This window comes from Schistosoma mansoni, assembly GCF_000237925.1.
Source record: "Schistosoma mansoni, WGS project CABG00000000 data, supercontig 0191, strain Puerto Rico, whole genome shotgun sequence".
NCBI classification, from domain to species: domain Eukaryota; kingdom Metazoa; phylum Platyhelminthes; class Trematoda; order Strigeidida; family Schistosomatidae; genus Schistosoma; species Schistosoma mansoni.
The window spans coordinates 79,129-97,062 of record NW_017386071.1 but is presented as its reverse complement, the minus strand read 5'-3'; the positions used below and the strand labels follow the sequence as shown (position 1 = coordinate 97,062).

Below are 17,934 nucleotides of genomic sequence, written 5' to 3'. Positions count from 1 at the left end.
AATTCAGTCGATGTTCGTCCCATGGATCTATACTCCTAGAGGGTCTCATATTACTACAAAATAGCTGTGGGATGCTTCGCGCTATGGGGTGAAGTTTTATTTCATTTTGTATTGATTGTTTGAATCTTCCAATTGATGTTGAGGAATGAAACTGACCAGCCACCATCCAGCTTTGCTTACAAAACTAGTTTATTTTTGTAATCAATGGTAATAGTTAGCCATTCCTTTTAATCTGCTAAGTAGTTAACATTCCGCAGTAAACGACGTTACTAAAAATGTCTTTAGATTATCGAAGAAATTGAGATTCCAGTCAAATCTACACTATACGCTCAGAAACACTGCGTTTCAATGACAATGTCTAGCTCCATCGACTCAATGTAATATTGCTTACTTGATGTCTTTCATCTTTTATATATCTCAACCTATTTTCTAAAGTAAGTTAATGAATGTTTAACGTTTTTTCACTTATGCACAAACATCTATACATTTTGATCAAGTCAACAATCCATTGGTCACTACCACGACAAAACTGTATTCGCTGTATCTTGGGACTAAAAATAATTTTTTACTAGATTCTAGTTTGTCATGAAAACAACCTTTACACCATTTTAACTGGTTTTAAAATGAAGATTCATGTTATCTACAATGACTTGCTTAGTGTGCAGTGGGTTAGTATTTTGAGCGAAAGGTGTTGAGTTGAAGTTAGTACTGTAGAAAACTACCCTGAGATATAGATAAATCTGACGAATTCTGAACAGGACAAAACGCATGACCTGGATCCCATGACCAGCCACAATCTAACTTTCGTAAAAGCTTGTGACTAAATGAGAATATCAAGATGATCTGCTCGAAATGAACATATACCAAAAGAGACTGAACAGTTGCAATTTTCAACATAAATAAAAAGCCAAAAGACAAACCTATACAAATTTAATCACAATAATAATTATCACAATTTATTAAAATATTAAGAAATAATTTTAAACTTACTAATTTATAAATTGGACGCAGCTCAGAAAATTCCCATAACATAAACAATAATTGACGTATAAGTTTAATAACAGTTTGAGTAGTTTTATCTTCATCAACTAATTGTTCATTACAATTAAATCTTATTAAATGTCCATTATTAAGGCAAATTTTTAATAATTCTTGACATTTCTCAACTCCTCCTAGCGTAACGAAACGTCTATAAAGAAGTTGAATAAAGTAAATAAAATAATTAGAAAATGGTGTAAATATATATAGTTGTGCACGAAAATCTTTTTTTCTGCCGAAAGGAAGGGGTTGTAATTGGAAAGTAAACAAAAATATAATATCGACTGTCGTAAACAAAATAGTTTTTTTTTAATGAAACAATCAATTTTTTTCCTGATCAATTACAGAATTTCACAGTAAAATTTTAAAAAAAAATAAACGAAATACGCATATTTCGGCAACTATCCAATTCTAATATCAAAGACAATATTTGTTGTTATATTATGTATGTCTTTTCTCTCTCTCCCCTCCATTTAACAAATGTTCATTTATATAATTAATTAGTGATTAATTTTAGAGTAACTTCAATCTCCCTTTTTTGTACTAAACAATAATATTAGGTCCATTAGGTGAAACTTTTAGCAAATAGAAAGATAGCAATGTTGAAATTTATTGATATTGCCTGATAATAAAATTTATGAAATTATTGTAAAACTATACGATATTCATGAGAATCAGAGTGGATAATTCAGAGACAATATTAAATTAGATATTTGCTTAGATAATCATTTTTTTAGTGTCTGTGAAATGGAATACTTATTAGATCAGATGTTCACGATTACTATCAGGGTAAAATCATTTAATTGTAGGTCGGCTACATATCGCCGTGTTATGCAAAAGATAATGTCAGCATTGAATATTTTGTAACCAAGTTACGTTAGTCAGTCAATCAGCCAGTTAGTCACATCCAAATGAGTATCTAGAATAAATGTCCAATGGTTCGAGTTACCATACCACATTGTCACAACAAGATAAAATTATCAACACCAATTAAAGAGTGTGGAAGTAGTGATAGTATCATGATTAGTAGAAAGATTCAGATATAGATTAAACAAAAAACAGGATAAGTCGACTTCTGGGCTCAGGATCTGAGGAAAGACGAAAATTGAATACAGATGCACCATTTCGGATGATTTTGAACCATGTCACCCAATGTCTTTAACCATTGATTATGATAATCGTCCTGGCCCAAACCAGGTAGTTCGCATCTACCTATATAGTTCAGTCGAACGGTTTGCAACTTCATGAACTTATCTCAAGAAACATCCAACTGACGAACTCTATATAAATTGGAACGCCCTTCTCAGATTTTTCTGCTAGTCTTTATCCGGACCTAATTAAAAATTATGATTAAATGACAATACATATGGAATCCACTCAAAATGCACATATACCAGCTAAAACTGATTAGTTGAACTTTTTTAGTATCACTGATTGAAAAATACAAACAAATTATAAACCCTTACAACTAAAATAAGACTACTAATTTTTTCAGACTTTGAACTTTCAATCAGTTTGTTATATGCTTGAAACAAATTCTATCTATCGAAGTTATAGGCAGTAATTTGGTATGGATTGCCACTTACACAATACTTATAACTCATAGCCTGCACGGATTCAAAAAGCTCGTTTGTCTTTTGCCGACCTATGTCACCTGTGGCCAATACAAGATATCCGTCTATCAATTAAAGGACGACTATACTGTAGGGCAGATCGTTCTGTTCTACTTTACGGCTGTGAAACGTGGACATTGACGGTAGAAGATACTCGTAGGTTACTAGTATTTGATCACAGATGTCTTAGAAATATTGCTCGCATCTACTGGGATCACCGGGTAAGTAATAGTGACGTTAGGTACAGGGTATTGAGGAATGATGGTAAGTCAGTTGGTGAGGTTGTGAATCTTCATCGACTGAAATGGTTGGGCCACACGTTACGTATGCCTGAACACCGATTACCACGACGCTCTGTGCAGACTAGTATTGGAGACAGTTGGAAGAGAGTTAGGATCAGCCAAACCAAAACGTGGCATCAGAGCTTGTAGTCACTAACTTCTAGTCTGAGCCATGTTGGTAGATGCAGACTACTTGGTTAGGGTCCGCGTGACTATCGTAACCAATGGTTGGAGACTCTAGGTGACATGGCTCAGAATCGATCACAATGGCGTTGGTGTATACACTCTTTATCTTACCTTAAACCTTGAGATGAAAATTGCTTAATATCTGCCTTTCTTCCTGTACTAAATCCTTATATACAACCTTTTTTTATATATTACCACACTTAAATTAACTACCCTGAATCCGGTGTTCATCTTGTCGTGTTAACGAGGTATGGCATTTTGAACCGATACATATATGTGCCTGATCCTACGTTGTAGCTGACTGACATAGCCACCAGTATACAAACAGTTAGGTAAATGTCAAAGTTAACAAAAAGTATCATTTATTGAAAAAAAAATAATTCAGTACCATAAGTAAACCGTATTAAATCCCCCAATGATTTCCCTAATAGTTTTTTTTGGTTATTTAATAATCAATCGAACTCTCAAATCAACTTACCTAGCATTATCCAATTTTTTATGTATTATAACACAACATAAACTCAACAAGGATGTTGTACATTGTTTTTGTATATTAGATTTATTCTCTTCACCATATTGTATATAATCATGATTTGTTAAATATACTGATTTATTCATTGAATTTGATGTTTGTATTGGTATTTGCCATTCAGAATTATTATTATAATAATAATTGTTATTATTATTATTGTGATTATTATTATTTATTGTATTGAATTTGTTCAATTGTGTTTTATATTCATTAGAATGTAGATTTAATGTAATACCACATGAATGTTGATCTAATGATTGTATAATACGATTTAATGCATATTTACCAAGTAGACTACAACTAATTGAATCTAATGCAGAATTACGTAATGCATTAGCTGCAGTTGCAACAACATTATGCATTGAATTATTTAATAATTCTACAAGTAATGGAAGTCCATGATTTAAACGAATCTACAATTTATCATGGAAAAATGAAAGACAATAGAAATAATCATAAAAATAATAATATAGAATCATTTAGTGTTAAATAACTTGGTAAATTTGTTATCTGAATGGTGACTATCAGCAAATGAAAGCATTCTTACGTAGTTGTACCAAAGTATTTATCTCGACTGCTCCGATTAGAGTCTACTTTATGTGGAAATAAAAAGCATGAAAATTTTCTATCGTGTATGATATATATGATTACTATAAAGCTTAATGAAAACAGAAGATTCTAAGATAAGTGTTGTTATGAGAAAACTATGAGTCAGTCGAGGAATGACATATTCCATAACCTATCATATATGATGCTTCTCATTTGATTCATAACTTGCATTTCATTAGTAACTTGATAACTTTGATAACTCATAAACAAACTACTATTTTTTCGATATTTATGGTCAATCTCAGAGAATTTATAATTAGGGGAAGAAAAAAAACCCACAGTCGTTTCAATGTCAACCATGTAACGTCATGTTAATCAAAAATATGGAACACCTTATCGACATGTTGAACGCTTACAAAATAGTCAACAGATAGAAAATTCTGGCTTTACAACTTTATGAGGTTATAAATAGCAATCGAATGTGATCATATATCCGTATTCAATGAGTAACTTCCACCAACTGTTTATAAGTATAATGAAATATAATATTTTATAAAAACTCCCTACTAACTTTGTTTTACCTCTATGCTCATAACTTTCATATTGTTTAACAACATTGTTATTATTATTATTATACCCTTTATTATGATAATTAGTTTAACCTAAATCTTTTGAATAATCTACATATAATTTTCTAATATGAATACATGAATTTTCTTCGTTCTGTCATGTAACCTGTTCAAACTCCTCGTCTTTTATATTGATTCATTTCATTCAATGTTTTATTTCTAAAACATAAAAATTTTTATTTTTTGTTGACCTTATATATTAAACTTATTTTTCTTAGTTATCAGAAAGGGATTTTGTGGAGATTTTAGTAATTTTATATAGTTAAAATCATGAGTCAGTTGAAGCCAGGCCACCATGGAAAACCTGGAAGCATTGAACGGCTGTTTCGTCCTATTATGGTACTCCTCAGCGGTGCGCGTCCACGATCCCGCCTCGCGAGATTCGAACCCAGGACCTACCAGTCTCGCGCCAGACTCATGATTTCAACTATCAAAATACAGTCATCTACTTATTTATTCGAATTAGATAATGTCTATGAAATAACATCATCTTATTTCCTTTAAATTCTGTTTCATATATCTAGTTTAAATAAATTATTTTTTTTCAAATAAAAGAAAATATTTTTGAAATAAAGAAACTTGCACTCTGACGGTAGTTCATAATTCGCAAACTGATATCATTAAAAAGAATAAACAGTACTGAATAGATGGTTCACTCTAGTATTGTTAGACTTCTCAGATATATATATTCATAGCCTTACAGATTGTATCGAATCCAAGAACTTTTAGGGTTTGTGATGAGCACATTACTACTAAATAATTGAAAGCCAATAGTTTATATTTTTAAACCCCGGGGAGTGGTATCAGGTTCGAGTTCCAACATGAACACCAATAATGAGATGTAGGTACATCCAGCTGATGAGTCGCAAATATGACAAAATTTGTGCATTAGATTTCATTGTTAGTTATAAAACATTTCTATAAAACTTCAATATATCTGTTTACTAATAACTGACATTTTACTGGAATCATTATTAGAATAATGTGACCGGAAAATAATCAACTATTCATGTGAAACTAGGTTATAAATACTGTTAAAATAATTTTAAATAATAATTAGGGTAATTTCTGTTCTCTTATTTAATACTTATGTTTCTACTTAAATAAAAAAAATCCAGCACTTACTAAAATAAGGTCAGAGAAATCAATTAGAGAAATTAAGTCATTATTGTTACATTTTATAAAGTGACATCATCATAGTGAATGGTAAATTTCGTGAGTTTCTATCATGTTAAACAAAAAATAAAACAGGAAATTCGAAAAAAAACAAGCGAATAAAGTCAACAGTTTCACGAGAAATTTTCATGATATTCTTTAAGATGGAAATTAATTTAATGTTATTAATACTGGGTTGTTGTTTCCTTCATTTCTAACTGGTTCGATAATAGTCTTTTCAGCAGTGCGCATCCACGATCCCGCACTCACGAGATTCGAACCCAGGACCTACCAGTCTTGCGCCAGAGAAGTAATAGTCACTTCAGTTGAATTGGAATTTATATTTCTCTTAATTCACATTTAGAAGTTAGCAGATGACATATCGGGTAACCTGTTATGGTATGTTAAATGAAAATATGTTAATGTTTTTAAATATACACGAATACCTCTATATAAAGGGTACTTTCAAAGTATATCATCAATTACAGCATATTGTCATCGACAGACGAAACATAATTCTTTTATTTGATTGCTGACAACCTTCGTCGATTTGTAGTACATGCTTCCTGACATTTGATTTCATATTGCTTACAAATGAATCAAGCATAGGTGTATATATAATGGATTCATATGAGCCAACATCGAGTGACCCACATTTCATACCTTTATTTTGCAGTCTTATTATTCAGATGTTTCGAAACAACCTGACGAGATTTAGTCCTAACCTCATTCTAATATCGTAGGTTGTGAATATCCAATGATAAAACGTTTCAAACCAGGATGAGATAACAAGTCAGTACCACCTTTTTCGACTCATTGTGTCGTTACAGAAATTACCACTTAATTGAAAACAAGTGACTTAAACTCTTTAGACATAATTTTTACTTTTATTTTGAGTGTTTCCTTCAGACACTATAAATTTCAGAACTATTTTTAAAAACATGGAATGACTGATTTAATTCTTAGTTTAAGATTTTGATTAAAACATCTACAGCGTCATAAGCAAGGACAGATGGTGGTTAGCAGTGAAATCCAGGACACACATTTCGTTCTATTTTCGGACTCATCAGCTGGATGTACCCGTATCTCAGAGTTGACTTAGGGCGATATCGAGGAGGTCAGTACAGAGTGGATAAATACCAATAAGAGACTCCGACCAATTACAGTTTTGAACGTCAACGGGAAGATTCAAACGATCAATACAAAAATGAATTCATCTGCAGCATTTTATTACAAAAATTGCAGATGATGACAGAATACACTTACATAGACACAAACAAGAACTATAGATACATTTAAACAAATTTAATCTAAATCCATTAAAGAATTCAAAGAAACATTTACATTTATTCTACTTGATTATTTATTTGTGAAAATAAAATGAAATTATCTTTTGATTGCTTTTTAACATTTGTATATTACTATAAAATACATAAGAGATGAATACAATAAATGAGAATGAGAAAAATTCAGTTAGCTAAATCGAGAAATATGGATTATTGAAATACTCAAAACATATTTTGAAAAAAAAGTGAGTATAAAGGTAGAGAGAAAAAGAATAGATGAAATGAAATCATGTTTGTGTGGAATACATATTGTATTGTTTAATTCTTTGTGGGCGATGCCTAGTTTTATGCTCTAATTCTGATAGTTTGGAATCAACACGATAATCTTAGAATACTTTTAATCATTAGAATTGAATCGAGTGGATAATTAAAGGTGAGTGTAAGTTGTGTAAACGAATAAAACAGAATCACTATATTACTCTGAATACAGTTTTCACTGTTGGAATCAATCATAACGAGGTGTAGTTGTGATATTGAAAAGAGCTTTTTCGTCTTTATTCATATAGTTATCATGAGTAGCATTACTAACAACTTATCCATACTTTTATCTTACAGTCAGTTAACTCAGTAAAATATCTTAATAATTAATCAACATAATATTAAAGTTCAAATGCGGTTCTACATTTATTAATATTAATGAATTCATAACCTAGGTTTGTAGTCTTCACTAAACCAGCACTTAAATTTCTAAGATAAGCGTAACATCAAAGTGAATATGAATTGATGTAGTATTGTACGAATTTTCTTTATTTTTTAGCTGTTTCATTTTTATTACTAATTTTAAACAGAATCACAAACATACTTCCGTTTAGTTTATCCACCTCATTTGGTTAACAATTTATTTGATGGATGACAATATATTACTGATGCAGTTACCAGAGCACTGTGAATCATGCCTACTCTATTTTCTTCGATCTTTGTCATCAGCCATATCTTTTACACCAATCATTCAGTCAATCAACTATCAGTTTAATGATCATATGAGTCAAATAAAAATCCCTGTATCTTACTGATGTTTTCTCAAGAAAAAAACCGGCCTACCATTCGGGGGTGTGCTAAGGATAAGCTTTCGCTTTGGGCCACATCGATGTGTATCTATAAATTTACTTGCTCATGTGGGGCATGTTACATAGGCCGCAAAAAAACATTTAATTTTAAAATACTTTTTGTCATTATATTAAATTCAAGTAAAATATTTTCAATATTGAAACTGGTTAAATTCATCAGAGGTAATCGATGTATAAAACCAAATGATGAACATCACTACCTAAACAATTATTTTTTTGCAATTTCAAAGAATCAAACTAATAATTTGTAACCTTGACTCTGTAGTCTCATTCCATTATCGATTTACTAACTATTTTCACTTGGAAAATTCCAATGTTTTTGACATTTATTGAGACTGACAACAAATGTTGGCATAAAATACAATAAAATATTATTGTTAATAATATTTCTCTATCATTCAGAAAGACATCTTATAATGTAAATAACTAGTGATTGATTGTCTAAAGGAAGCCAGATGATTAAAAAAGACAATAGCTTTGAAAGCAACCAAGAACTTGATAAGATAATTCATTTACTCAGTTTTTAAACTGAATACACAATGCTGAAACAAGGTATGCTAGGGAATTTCTGAAAGTTGATATATATTTATATATATATATATATTGATTATTTATTGAGTGTTTCCTTCAGACATTATAAATTTCAGAACTATTTTTAAAAATATAGAATGACTTTGATCTTTGACTTTGGTCTATATATATATATCAACTTTCAGAAATTCCCTAGCATACCTTGTTTCAGCATTGTGTATTCAGTTTATATATATATATATATATATATCATGGTATCAATCAATCTTGCACAGAGTCTATGTGGTACATATGTCCATCTGTTCAACTTGCCACACTGCATCAGTACAGTAAAAAGGAATTCCAACTCAAAGTTTCCTACTATTGGCCGGGATAATCACGTGAAATCCAATCAGATAGTTTACACCTACTTTTATAGCTCAGTCTTATGGTCAGTGATTTTGAGGACTAAAAACAAGTTTTAGTAAGGTATTATTTAATTTTCTCCTAGCCTAATTCTGCACCAGCTAGGATAGTACATAGAGGAAGACAATGATTAAGCATATGTAAAACATGTCCCAACCAAATACGTCAATGTAAATTTAATACCTCATCAATATTGCATAATATTTGATGTCCATTTTTTAAGATAATTCGGTGGTACATCTTGATTGAATCAGGTGTTATTATTAAGTAGCAGAGTGTATATATTACCTTGGATAAAGCCAATCATTTTTTAAGGTTCCCAGTAACTACAAAGGAACTTTCATGACCTCATGAATAAAAAGAACATAAAAGAATATTTTGTTAAAAATGATTTTCTTAACTTTAAACATCAATCACACCATTTAGGGAAAATCTGAGAGAAACCAAGACTTCTATTTATTGCCATTGACTATACATGAGCTTTCAGCTTGAAAAATACAAAAATGTAAATAAATACTAAACGAACATTTCTAGCGAGAAAAACTGGCTTCGGATAGTAAGTGCTATGATAATTTACTGTGTACAAATTAAACATTTTATTAAGTAAATATTTTTAGGAAAAGGTTGTTCAAATCATTGTGACATGTGGCTGAAGTAATTACGAAAATTTGTATGTTCAATTTATACTACTCATAGTAGTTCAACAAAATTAGTGAAATAAAATTAAATTTTTCGGCGGCATTTCAACAGTAGTCCCATAAAATTTATTGATTAGTTAAGAATATATTTTAATATTTAATTGAGATTATCAGAATGCATCAAACAAATATGAACAGCATCTTACGAAATTCTGAAGATTTCAACTGAAAATATTCACAAATCCCATTTATTTGTTTATTTATTAATACCATCCTATGAAATAGAATTTTAATTTATAACAACCTGACTTAAGAATGACTTTTGACGTCATATTGGGTCTAATCAACTAACTTTTCATCACTCAGAGTGCTTGATTTCGTCTAGAATACTGAGTCAAAAAATAATAATCTGAGAAGTTTCCCAAAACACTCATTCAGAGAAGTGACTTTGTATTTTCTGTTTTACAAAGTTGAGTGCCTTTTTTAAACGTTTATTCACTTGCATTGGTCTATAAATGAGCAATGACCTAGGTCATGTTTGTTTAATTCTTGTAAGTGATCGAGTTCTCTCGACAAAGTTGTAATGTGGCCAATTATCTGGGTGACTTAACAACGCGTGTAATATGACTTGATGTTACTTGGTTGGAGATAGTCAGCAGAAAACCTTAGGCCAAATATATCAGTACTGACGTATCAGACTGTGAAACTGGTAACCTCGGTTCGAATGCACCCGACACCATCTGTTCCTTGAACGTTTCAGGCAAGCCCTGTTAATAAATAACAACTAGAACAAAACCCAGATCAAATAGGATTTTCTGCCGTCTAATTCTAACTACGTACCTTTAAACTTGGAACTAAAACAAAATTTTTAATTTACACTCAGGAATGAAAATATTCTTGTTAAATTATTCTTCCTCAAAACAAAATAACAGATTAATTAATAAAACGTTTGATGAAAAGCAACATACAATTTCTCGCATATGTTCACTTGAACTTCCATGCCCTGCCGTTAAATTTTGTAATGAACCAGCAGCAGCTTCCAGTGTATATGGATTTGAACTATACTGTATTAAATAGATCAATGTTCTTACTGAATCCACATCTCCATATGGTGAAGGGATATTTTCGGTTTTTGAGTGATTAGTTGATTTATTTAGTGATTCAGGGTTCGCTGTAAAAAAATTCAAATTAGAATATTTTACTATTTAAATTAATTGTGTAAACTAAAATAAATCCAAAGTATAATACATAGAATTGTCTGTAATGACTTTGGTTAGATAAAATTCTGAAGAGTCGAAAATTGAAATGAAAGAGCTTTCCAGTGATTCATGATTTTTAATGCCTGAAGTTAGTTCATGATAATTATCATTTTCAAAACGATGATGAATATTTGTAACTCAGAATGAAGCTTCTGTAAAAGCTTCACAATTAGATCATCCTATTCAGTGACCACAACACCTCCGATTTACCCTATATACTCCTAACCTAATTTATGTTGTGTCAGCCAAAATATACTAAAGCAGTCAATCCGACAAAAATATACCACGGTACTATCAATATAATAAATAAACGGGTATGCATATACATACACAATGTGAATGTCAAGCCTCCTCTTTTGAAAGAGCGTTATAAACACTGAAAGTTTCAGTTGATCAGAACGATGAACAAAAATTTTACTGCGTTGTAACACAAAAGATCTAGAACATAAAATCGTCCTTTTCAAATTTCAAGTCGGCATTTTTACGAAAGATATATGCATAACAGAATAATCATTGTAAAATGTTTCCACTGGATACCACTAACGTGTACTGAAAGACGATATCCATTGATGTTTTAACGATTTCAGAAAATGTAGAGATCACAAAAATAAAATTATCATCAAGTTGAAGGTTTCCTCAGCTAAATTAATCAGTGGTTCGAGACATTTATTATTATTATTATCATTATTATTCATTAATAACTGTCAAAAATATCTTAACACAAGGATCCATTATCAATGCACAAATAAGTAGTATTAACAAAGAAAGAATGAACGGAAAATTGACATTTACAAAAACAACTTTGCTATTTATACTACTTAATAATAGTAAACTTTCAAGTACGAAATTAAAACTGAATATATATTGTAAAACAACCATACATGAACAATCGATGTGAAGATATATTTTAGCAGTTGTCGCATTGTTGTGTACAAAAGTCAGGATATTCGACTGTCTGCGTAAATTTTTATAAAATAGAAGTGTATTTAGATGTACTTGATGATGATAAAGATAAACCAAAAGATCATACATGTTTCAGTATATGAATGCATTGTTATTTCAACTTTACACGAAATAAAACTAAGTCATTAGGCAATTTAACATTGTTCCAAACGAAATTACAAATGTATATCCCTCTGAAAAATTATGATGACGTGAACAGAAAATAACGAAGATGAAATCGTAAACCAAAGAATGGAAAATAAAATAAAAAAGAGTGTAGTAAACAAATCGTTGAATTCTGGTATATATCATCTGTTAACTCATATCTCATAAATGTGTTCACTTATTTGAAATGATACAATTCCAACCACTAAAAACTCAGAACAATACCTTTGGTTCAGGTTTTTTGCTTAAATGTTCCATAGATGAGTAAATCCGTGAGAGTTATCAACAAAATGTCAAAGAATCACGGTTAAATAATGAAGTTCATGAACCTATGGTATCAAGTTTGGACGTCAATTATGTTACTGAGTTTCTTCCAACACAAAATTATAATGATCCGGGAATCGTAATTATCAGTTCAACAATTATCGAAGCCAAGTTTTTAGGGTCTAATACCTCTATATAGTTGTTAGTTTAATTCAGTAATAACATAAAGATATGCACAGCCTACATTTCAACTACATTACTGTGAAACATATCAAACGATTTCATTGCCCAGCATTGAACTTTAGATCCAACCGCCACTGATAAACAGTTAACCTTAATAGTAAATCCAAGGACAATTAGGGAAATCTAATTCTCCGACCATTCATAATAGCTGGCTTTAAAGAAAGTAAGAGTTAGTTAGTACTCCTGAATATATGTCAAAAAGTATCCAAATAATGATTTCGCTTGACTGGTATGTATTTATAATATGAGCTTTGAGAAGTAACAAACACAACAATGTACAATTTCCCCAACGTTGTTCTAGACACAGATCTTGAATAGATGTGATGAATAACTACTTGCAGAACATCATACACTTGCTCTTACATATCTTTAAAGTAATCTAATTTTGACGAGACAAAATTTCTCAACCGAGTAATGAAAACTTATCTTTTCATTTAATGGCATAACTTATCTATTTTGATGTTACGTAACTGAAACCTAGAAACCGGACACTAAATGAAATTCAAACTGTACTTAGTTCTAAATTATTCGACATCAGTTACCACCTACTAAACAATTAGCGTACAAACTACATTTTATTTTTAGCATTTATTTTGAGATCATAATGAATATAACTAAGTACACAAACTTTTTTAGTTACCATTGATTTCTGTTAATCCCTTTGACTTTCTACCGCTTACAAGACTGGTTGATTTAATCCTTAACAATGAACCATTGCGTGATTTCTCTTGAAATTTACTGTCTTGACTTGACGATGTAACTGAAGATTGAGATGGTGATTGTTGCGGTTGAGATTGCTGTGTCTGTTGTCGCTGTTGCAAACCATAACATAAATTACGGATCGTGCAAACACAATGTTCTATCGATCTTTTATCGTATAGTTGATGTTCTACTGCATAACGTAATATACTGAAAAGGCTAGTTGCAAGTTGAGGACACTGACGCATTTGATCTCTGACATCATCATCTTCAGAACTGCTAATATTTCTTTGAGGTGTGACAAAAAACAAAAACATTATAAATTACTGGGATTTTAAATAAATTGTACAAAGATTTATGTTGGGTTAATTTAGTCTATAAAGTAAACAGGTTGCTAATCGATCACCAAAGATGATCATATTTAAAATAAAGCGATTGAGAAAAACAAAAGTTATGCATATATTCGCGGTTATCTGTCCATATTAAAAATAAACGAACAGTCAAAAAGCTATTGTACGAAATATCAGATGACAAAGTGTACCTAGTAAATAATGGTTTTTTAGTGCCATGATGAAAAAATCAAATCTAAAAAAATGAACACTCACCGTATCAGTGATGTAACAATACGAAACAGAATACTATTAATAATTGACTGCGCTCCGTTATCTTTTGATGCATAAACGGAAGTTTCTGTCGCCGCTGGCACAATAATAACATTCAATAAGCTTGGAATTAGTGCTTCTTGTAAAACACTTCGTTTCAACCAACTTACTGATGCTAAATTACATAGAACAGAAGCGGCATTCTCTAAAATTGATTTAACAGCCTGATGTAGATCATCATATTCAGTGCCATTCAAGTGACAATTACTTGAATTACTAGACAATCCATAATTTAAATCTTTAAATGAATCTGTAGTTGTTCCATAAACTTGACGATTTTCAATTAACCAAGCTAATGCACGTATACCACCAACTCGTTCCAATTCTTTCTACATTTTAAGGTGGAATAAAATCAAATCAATCAGTACATACAACCATGTGATTTCAAAAGGTTATTTTCATCAGTGAGAAAACCATCACAAATAAAGAAGTAATGAATAACTATTTTGTATTAGCTTGGAAACTTTATATCTCCTGAAATAGAAACAGTGTGCGCTAGAGACTTACTGTAAGATTTATAATGAAAGGTTTCAACAGAACGTTGTAACCTGTTGATCAACTTAGTTAAGAGTTCAGATGCTTGTTCACAAATGTAATTAGATGATAATTAGACCATATTATCAATTGACTTTACCTAAAAAACGTAGATCACGAGATTTTGCACATTGATGCCATTTTAAAATGAGAGAGAAGATTTATTGCATAATAGGATGATTTTGGGGAAGTTTGTTCTCTGGGCTAAAAAATGTTTTCGTGAAGATTTCACTATTGTTCTGGACAACATCATTAACGTCAAGTTCAAACAGAAGTGACTCTTTTTTGCTTAACCCACAAGCACTAAACCAGTTCTTTCTAATGATTACGTTTCTGACAAGTCTTCGAAAATTTTTTTGTCTTTATCTATCCTTAAGTTCCATCTAACGGTGAACGAGATTACTAAAGCACAAAATCTATGTTTGCTATTATCAAAACATACTATGATCTATTTATAACCATTTGTTGCAAATGGTGTTATTTTAGAAAACAGAACAAACCACTTATTTATGATACCTGTATCCGTTTTGTACCGTGTATTGCTCATTTATTACTTATACAGTGCTTCTGTTAATTAATAATTGAGACAATTTTCAATGTACATAACTTTAAAGAACCACTAATTTGAAACAATAGACCAATGTCATATTACTTATCACACGCAAACAAAAAAGAAATTAATTAAAATAAACATGTTTTTGAAAGCAGAACAGAAATAAATGTCTATCATTGTTTCTAAACATTGTAGGGTTAATTCGTTGTTTTACCTTACTCAAACTAAATATAAACTTCTACTTCAATGATTTTAAGAAATAAACTGAGAATGAAGGATTTTAGGAGGTGACAGGTTTGAATAATAAAATAATAAGGAATATTTGTAGTTCAAATAGATGATTCTGGAAGTATGAGGTTCTTTGACCTAGATGGTTCGGTCATAAGCTTTCATTGTCGTCCTGGGCAACATTATCAGCTCGTGCTTCATAAAGAAATGAGCTATTAAAATTTTCCCACAATTAACTAACAACATGTCCTGTTGACCTGGAATGTGATTGGTTACTTATAATATTCTAACAAAATAATCAAAAGAAATATATCAACAACGAATATACAAATATGAAAAACGTCCAATCGAACTGTGGGTCCTTATGCAGTGTATGATGATAATCTTGTCTAGAAACAGAATGTAAGCATCATGACCAAACATTCCAGCTCAGTGAATACAGCACCTCTAAAAATATTTTAAAATAGTCCATGTGACTTATTATTCGTCATTACAGAGATTTTAAACTCCGTATATATTAATTAAAAAAGCGTATTTCTAATGAAGAACTAGTCTAATACTATTTCTAACTTATTTCTAATATTTATATTCATTCTATTTCCCACCATATATAAATAATGATCAGTGTAGTTACCGTTTTCCTTTCTGAACTTTCAGTATTATAAATTCTATTTAGTGATTGAATTATTTATTATGGTGAACCCCCCCCCCAAAAAAAAAATTTCAAAAGGAAAAATCTATCTCACTTTATATTCATTTAAAACAATAGTTCATTTTTTACATTATATTCATTAAAACTAATTGAATAATCATGTAAATTATGCATATGATTAAATGTTTTAAGGGATGATTGAAATTGTAATAAATAATAATTCCTATTCAATGAAGTCATTCTAATTAATTAAATGAATTATCATAAAGAAAGATTTGCATTGAACTCATATATGTATAGAAAATGCTTCATGTAAATAAAAATAGGACGAGACATCCGTCCTGGATTTCACTGCTAGCCACTGTTACATCCTTGCTCTTATAATGCTTGTGAATTAAGGCTATACCGAGGCAATACGCACAGTATACACATATGCCAATAACAGACTGATCAATTGCAGTACTAAAAGTCAATGAGAAGATTCAAACAAGCAATACTAAATGAATTTAAACTTCACCCCCATCGCACAGGTAAGTGGCTATCGGGTTCAGTAGCTGAGTGGATAACGCGATGGCGTTTGCAGTGAACGGTACTGGGTTCGAGTCACAGAGTGAAAATCAACACTGAGATGCAGGTACATCCAGCTGACGAGTCCCAAATAGGACGAAACGAGCGTCAAACTGGATTCCAATGCTAGCCACTATCCATCTTTGCTTATAATGCTTGTGAATTAAGGCCATATTGAGGCAACACGCACAGTATGTACATATGCCAATAAGAGACTGATCAATTGCAGTCCTAAACATCTATGAGAAGATTCAAACAAACAATACCAAGTTAATTCAAAAATACTGAGTGTTTCTTGTTTAATAAGTATATAAAGCCTACTTGAAAAGATTGTATTTTCTTGTAGTCTATGTCAAAGGCTGTAGTTGATCATTTTCTATTGGTAAATGTATGCATATCTAGGTGGACTGTCTCTATTTTCCTATTTAGTTACAAGCTTTAACGTTTTCATTACAAATTTATATGTTAATCTTAATATTATCCTATTACTGTTAAGCTAAAATTTCAGACAATATTTATTTATTAATATAGAGGATTTTGTGGACATTGTAGAAATTTCATAGTTTACATTATGAAATGACCTTAGTTGGACAACTATTGACTATATGATTATCAAGGAGTGCACAACCATGACCACATAAATGGTTTAGTCTAGGAACTTCAGTCTTTTTTGCAGGCGCTTAAACTTCAGGTAACTGAGAGAACAGTCAGTGGCCTGCATTTCTAACGTCAATCATTTCATAATGTTCCAACACCATCGTACCTGTGGCAGACAACTTTATCACACTTGATATGATTGAAATTTAATAATCACGCCCTTCAATGGAACTCTCAAATTTACCTATTTAAGTAAGTCACTAGTGAGCAACTTATTATTAGTACGGAGGCGTTTTAAAGGTTACTGAATTTCCATAGTTTACATTGGCCAGTATAATAGCTGTCCAGTACTTAACGGTCTTCAACAGATGTTTGTCAAAGATCGATAGATGCTCTAAGGAATATCTGTTTGTAAGGGTTTGGATTTTTATTGTGCTGAAATTGAAGACTACAATTTAGTCAATTGGAAAATAATTTATACGAATATTTGTCAAGGTTAGAACGAATAGTTTGACAATAATTGGGCGCCGAGTATAGAGAATTCATTATATGTGAAAAAATTATATTTTAAATAGTCTCAGCGATTGAAATATAAATAA

General features: G+C 30.9%; 1 protein-coding gene across 1 annotated transcript in view; it reads right to left on the bottom strand.

Moving 5' to 3' along the window:
* The window catches only part of Smp_042340 (catenin and plakophilin, putative), a gene marked incomplete at both ends in the record, with an annotated part of 43,728 nt that overhangs the window by 14,050 nt on the left and 11,744 nt on the right, over nucleotides 1-17,934 (bottom strand). Inside the window, 5 exons of the mRNA XM_018794087.1 lie at nucleotides 1,063-1,189; nucleotides 3,597-4,063; nucleotides 10,939-11,141; nucleotides 13,484-13,830; nucleotides 14,148-14,533. Coding sequence (XP_018647078.1) covers nucleotides 1,063-1,189; nucleotides 3,597-4,063; nucleotides 10,939-11,141; nucleotides 13,484-13,830; nucleotides 14,148-14,533 — 1,530 coding nt within the window. The remainder of the gene's footprint in view (nucleotides 1-1,062; nucleotides 1,190-3,596; nucleotides 4,064-10,938; nucleotides 11,142-13,483; nucleotides 13,831-14,147; nucleotides 14,534-17,934) is intronic.